The 6,187-nt window shown below is 55.4% G+C and overlaps 1 protein-coding gene across 1 annotated transcript in view; it reads right to left on the reverse strand.

The window, feature by feature from the left end:
- RGS9 (regulator of G-protein signaling 9) overlaps nucleotides 1–6,187 on the reverse strand; it is a 50,419-nt gene that overhangs the window by 4,045 nt on the left and 40,187 nt on the right. The window contains 1 exon segment of the mRNA XM_010856060.1: nucleotides 5,980–6,097. Within this exon segment, the coding sequence (XP_010854362.1) occupies nucleotides 5,980–6,097 (118 nt within the window).

A 6,187-nucleotide genomic window follows, 5' to 3' on the forward strand; every position in this document is an offset into this window, starting at 1 on the left:
GCAGCCCGGGGCAGTCCGGGCTGGGGGCTGGGCCGGTCCTGGGCTGTGCCCGGGAGAGGTGGACCAAATCTGCCTCCAAGAGAGGACTGGCCTCAGGGAAGCACAAGCCCTCTGTGAAACCATCACAGCCCCACGGCCCAGAGGGGGCGTCGCCTGGGCCCGAAGGAAGGTGGCTGCGGGCCCCAGCCTGAAGAGGGAAGGGCGGGCGGGCAGACTCCCAGCAGCCCTCAGAAGAAAAGCAAGGCCTGGAGACCACCGGGGCTCAGCCCTTGGGGGGGGGGGCCCCCACCCTCTCCCACTTGCTCCCTGAAGCTCAAGCAAGATTCTGAAACAGCAGCTCGCAGCCACCGATGCTGATCCACTGCTCAGACAGGCCTACCAACCAGAGCCAAGGCCCTGACCCAGGGCCACCGGGTTACTATGCCTACTAATCACCATCGTGATTATTATTAACATGCTTGAGAAGCACAGAAATTTGAATTTCTGGGCTGCAAACTTGATGTGAATTATTGCAGGTACCTCCAGAGCAACTAACACTTACTATGCCCATTTTACAGATGAGAAAGCTAAGGCTTCCAGGAGCCAAGCCCAGGAACGCAGGGATGGTCAGCAGGCTTTGCAACTGGGCTCACCGGCTCCACATTTTACATGTGTGATGCCCAATGGATGCTTACAGGTCAGCATCACACGGGGTGTCCGTTATAAATGCAGACCCCAGACTCACTGGAGGGGAACCTGAGTTGGGGGGCAAAGCCTCACAAACACCGAGGGCACTGCTTTGCAAGTAAGCAAGAGCCAGGTCGTGTGAGAAGCTGAGCCCTGTGCTTCTGACGCCGCCTCCTACAGGGACTCACGTCTCCCCTGCAGGACAGTCTGCAGGGAATGGCCGTGATGGAGGGTTTGGGAGGTGACTGTCAGATATGTGGCCCTGCGGGTTATGAAGACCTACTCTGTGCCAGTTCCCTGTGAATCTACAACTGCCCCGTTTTAGTGACCAGAATGTTGAGGACGGAGCGGATTGGGACCATCCCCAGGCTCCCACTGCAAGCCGGTGACTACAGAATGTAGAACTTTAAGGTGGCCACTAAGACCTCAGGATGGGTGTGAGCTGTGAACGTGCTGGGCGGCCACCCCCGTGATCATGCCGTGAGATACGGCACAGGTGACTGAATCGTTCTGGTGACACTGAGCTCTTCACCTGAACCCTTCAATCCTGAGTCTAGAAGCCAGAGACAGAAGTCAGAGGCTCGTGATAAAAATCCAACAAGCCGGGGTTCTCCATGGTTGGTTTTGAAGATGGAGAGTGGGGAGCAGGTGGCAAGGAGTTTGGGCGGCTTCTGGAAGCTGAGAGCAGCCAGCAAAAAATGGGGCCCTGGGTCCTGCAACAAGAGCTGGGATCCTTCCAACAACCTGGAAGCAGACTCTTCCCGAGCCCCCAGTGAGAACTCACACAGCCCGAGACACCTTGACGGTGTGCCCGGAAATCCTGCAAAGCCTCACCCAGCCAACCGCGAGCTCATAAATGGTGGCCGTTGGTGCGAACTTGCTACTCGGCGATTGTTAACTCTTACCGTGACCAAATGAGACTCTGACCCCAGGTCCGTGTAACCCTCAAAGCCCTTGCTTGCCTACTGATCCACATTGCCAGCCTGTTGCCTACAGGGTTTGGGCAGGACTTGGGGTGCTGAGCCAATACGCCACACTGAGACCAGGCTTTGCTCAGAGAGACGGGGGGTGGGGCAGCAAGGTTCTCCTTCCTCCAGTTCACCGAGGACACCCGCACCTCAGGGCATCACCTTAAACCTCACTCATTAAGCCTGTGATCAACTCCTGTTATGACCCCACTTCACAGATTAAAACACTGAGGCCCACGGAGACGAGGCAGCCTGACCCAGGGGACTTGATGGCACGCACCCCCACCCGACTCCGGGCTCTCCCGCAGCCCACCCTCCTCCCCCAGCACCTGCTCCTCCCCGGGGTGAACGACAGGACAGGTAAAGAGGCAGCTCCCATCCGGCTTCACTCACCTGTCCTGAGAAGGTCCTTCCTTCTGGGTGAGCAGCCCTGGACACAGCCCAACAGGCCCTGGACACTCGAGCAAGATGCCTCTTCCGCCCGCTTCCACCACGATCCCCGCTCGCCACAGCCCCGGCAGCCCAGGCCACACCCACCGCGGGCGTGAAATGGCAAAGCAGCGCGTGCAAGGCACATGGCAGAGAAATGATGCGACAGAGACACAGTGATGGCGAGCTCAGCTTCGCTTTGTGCTGTTTATTTTCCCAGGAGAACGTGATGGCGTAGAGCAGGCCGCTGACATGAGAGCACGAGCTCAGGCTTTCATGAAAGGCAAAGCAGATGGTACAAGGATGCCATTCACGTCCCATCCAGAAGCCAGCTGGGAATCTGGAGGAGACCCTGCGGCCACTTCCTGGGAGCAGGCGGGAGGAGGGGGCCACCTTCCGGGGCTGCATGCTCTGCACCAGTCCCCCCTTCCCGCCCCCTCTCACTCTCCCCATCTCCGCTGTCCCCCAAAGCAAGTGAGCACACTCGACCCCACGGTGGAAAATCCACACGAGCCAACTCCCTGTTTCTTCTGTCCGTCATCTCCTCTGCCCACCCCAGCCTCAGCCTTCCCACCACAGCCTGATCAGTCACTGCCTGCTGCTGGTCAGCCCTCACCCAGAACTGCGGACAGGCCACAGGACTGTGACGCCCTGCTCTCCTCCCCTCGGATATATCCTAGTGGTCCCTGGAGGGCCGGATTCTCAGCGAGGACAGAGGTAAGATGGTGTGGGTCAACAGGGCTTTAAATGCCCTAAATAATAAAGAATGGTAGGTCACTGTACTGGGCAACACAGACATGCAAGGGAGCATGCGCTTCAAGAGTGTGAAGCTGCTAGGGATGGCGGTGACAGGGAGGACGACGATGGTGACGCTGGTGGAGGGGATGCTGGTGGTGATGACGCTGGAGGGGGTGGTGAGAATGACAGTGAGGACAGTAACAATAACAGTGGATGTGACGCCGCTCACAGCAGCCAGCATCTGCTGAGCACTCATGCCAGGCATTTCCCAAAGCACTCTACTCGACTCTCTAGCCCGTGTATTTCCACTCAACGCTCACAACAAAAGCAGTCTCTTCTCTAAAAGCCAAGCTTCACACTGGAATTCTACAGAGACATCCCTGGCACTCTGTAGCACAACTTATCTTCTAGCATCAGATACACCCCATATGGGTAGAGAAACTCAGACTGTTTAAAATATGATAATAACAGAATCGAGAAGGTACCTAAGTACAGGGCATAATAAGGAGTATGACACTAATTTAAATGTAGCAACAATATTGTCCAGATAAATACTGTTTTTATATCATTGAGAGTCAAAGAGGCCCTGTGGGGCTAACAGGGATGGAGAGCAGAGACTAAGCCGGCAGGGGCGGGGCCCGCGGCTGGAGTCCAGAAGCAGACACGCTTCCAAAACCTCAAAACTGGGGAGGGACCTGTGGTTTCTTCCTTCGGAACATGAGAATTTCCCGGTGGACCCCTTGAGCCCCCAGGCCAGACAGTTCTCCATCCCCAGGTTCTTCCAGCACGTCGGTGTTGCGCACTGCCCAGCCTGGATGCGCTCGCACCCTCGTCAGCCCCGTGAGGGCAGAAGACATCTGTCCACGTTTGCAGCTGGGCCAGAGCCCCCACCACAGGCCCGCACACAAAGCAGGCGTTTAAAATCCATCGGTGGGTGTGGATTAAGAGGCACAAACTACTGGGTATAAAATAAGCCGGGTGCCAGGGCATAATGCACAGCACGGGGGCACGGCCAAGGCTTCACAATAACTTTAGACAAGAGTACAACCCATAAAAACACTGAATCACTATGCTGTACACACGAAGCCAACATAATATGTAACCTAACTCTACTCTAATAATAATAGAATCAAAGACGTGTGGAGTGTAACTGCTGCCATCCAGAAGACATTTGTCATCCGCCTTCCTTCAGATGGGGCTCACGTGTCCAATAAAGAACGATAACCTACTTTGTTGACAGGCCTACGCCTCTGCTTGGATTGTGGGGTCCTTGTGTATCTGACATGAGGTTTCCAGCAGCATCTGTGCCAGACCTACTACGTGTCTGACCTGGAGCAGCCAGTACTCTGCTGGAGGATGAGAGTCGTGTGAAGCAGACATGTCTCACAAGTGAGGAACGGGCAGGTGAACAGTTGAGTCACAGATGAACAAGACACACTCCATGACCTGAAGGTTCAAGGTGCACTTCAACACGCCCACCAGCCACCCCCACTTTGCTGGGTGCACAAACTCAGCCCACACACGGTAACCACGAGGGGTGGCAAATACCTCCAGATCATGCTCCACAAACTTTCCCGTTAAAGTAGGACAACCAGCAGGAGAGCCGGGGAGCCACGCTGTCCCAGGAGTCTGAGGGCAGAGCCTGAATCTGCCACAGCCAGGCATGAGATGGCTTTGATGTCTCAAATTTCATCTTAAAAATTCATGTACATCTTGCAGTCTAATTCATAATATATTCATGATTATTTTAATGTGAAATTTTAAAAATTATCTATCTTTCCTCCCATTCCAAATCTTCAAGTAAAACTGATGCCCCAGGCTGGGTATCCTCCTGGAATTCACTGAGTCTGGTCTAAGAAGCATGGATATGGTCCCAACGCCTCAGTTCACAAATCACAAAGCATAGAGGTGAAGAGACTTGCTGAAGACTACCTGGCTAGCAGGAGAATGAGGACCAAAGCCTAGGAGGCCTTCTCCAAACCCAAGGCTCTGCCCACTCATCCATCGACTTATCCCTCCATCCATCCATCCACCCACTCATCAATTCATCCATCCATCCATTCACATAATGCATTGATGCAGAACTAATTAGATCTAAAGCATTAGACTCCACATGGTGAGGTACTGTCCCCCACTCAGGTCAGTTTACAAAAGGTTCATCACCTGGAATTTCTCCTTGAGGTGCCCCTCCCATAGGAGGACTCCAGCATTCTTCAAAGGAGAGAGGAACAAAGCGCCTCTAGTTGCTCTTTCAGAGTGTAAACTGGTCTCTGACTGGGAACAACAGAAAGTACTGCCCCGCCACAGGCTCACCTAATCTAAAGCTACAAAGAAGGGAAGCACCAACATCTAGAAAATAACCCGAAGAGAACTATCTTTGACTCTGACTCACTTTGAAAATGTCACAGACCTCCAACCATCCCTCCTTCTACTAATGAAGACATCAGCACCTTCATCCTTTGTCCAGAAAGACGCTCCGTGTTACCTGGACCCATCCTGAGGCCTCCAGCCTGAGTCCTTCATTCCTACAAGCTACTAATTTCCCCTGGCATCGTGTAACAGGGGGAGAGGAGGCAAAAACGAAGGAGAGACCCGGCCAGCCTTCAAAACTCAGGACTGAGAACAAGCTCAACAGAACTGTGTCAGCAGAGCTGCTCTGGGCTGGTTTGACGAGGAACCTCGAAGCAGCCCCTTGGGGGGAGGGCGGGGGGCGGGTCTCCAACTGCTTTAGAGACAAAGTCTAACTTGGAGAGACTAGAGGAGGAGCTTCCTGAAGCCACTGGAAACAAACAACAAACCTGCCTGAAAGAACTACGCGGAGGGGTGGGGAGGGCCCTTCTGAACGTCCTAAAGCCAGTGGCGGTTCAGGAGGCGGCTTTTCTCTCTGGCTCTCACCCCAAGTGCTCCGGAGGGAAGCAGGCAGATGTCACAGCTATGGAGTCAGGTGCCCAAGCCCCTGCCTTTGCCCACCTGAGGCCGCTGGCGAGCTGGAGGGGTAGGGGGAAGCCCAGGTCGGGGGTCTGAGGAATCAGCGTGAACCCGAGCGGCCCACCGCCCCACGAACGCAGAAAGGACTCCTCCAGCCCTGCCTCCCCCACCCCGGGAGGAAGCAAGTGTGGATTTATTTGGGAGGCGGCTCTTTTCTGAGTTGGCTCCTGCGGTCCAGCTTGCTCATGACCTGGGTGATGTCCACCGTGGTGGCCGCCTCCCGCGCCTTGGCTTCCTCTTCCAGCTGCCGGAGGATGACGGGGCTGGGGCTGGAGCGCAGGTGCCGCCGCATGAACGGGAGGCTCGAGCTGGAAGGGAGAAGGGGGTGGTCGGCGGAGCGCAGCACTGGACACCTGGCGGGGCGAGGCCGGCCTCTGGCGGCCCCCCATCCCCCCGGA

This window comes from Bison bison, unplaced genomic scaffold (assembly GCF_000754665.1).
Source record: "Bison bison bison isolate TAMUID 2011002044 unplaced genomic scaffold, Bison_UMD1.0 scf7180017864371, whole genome shotgun sequence".
NCBI lineage: Eukaryota > Metazoa > Chordata > Mammalia > Artiodactyla > Bovidae > Bison > Bison bison.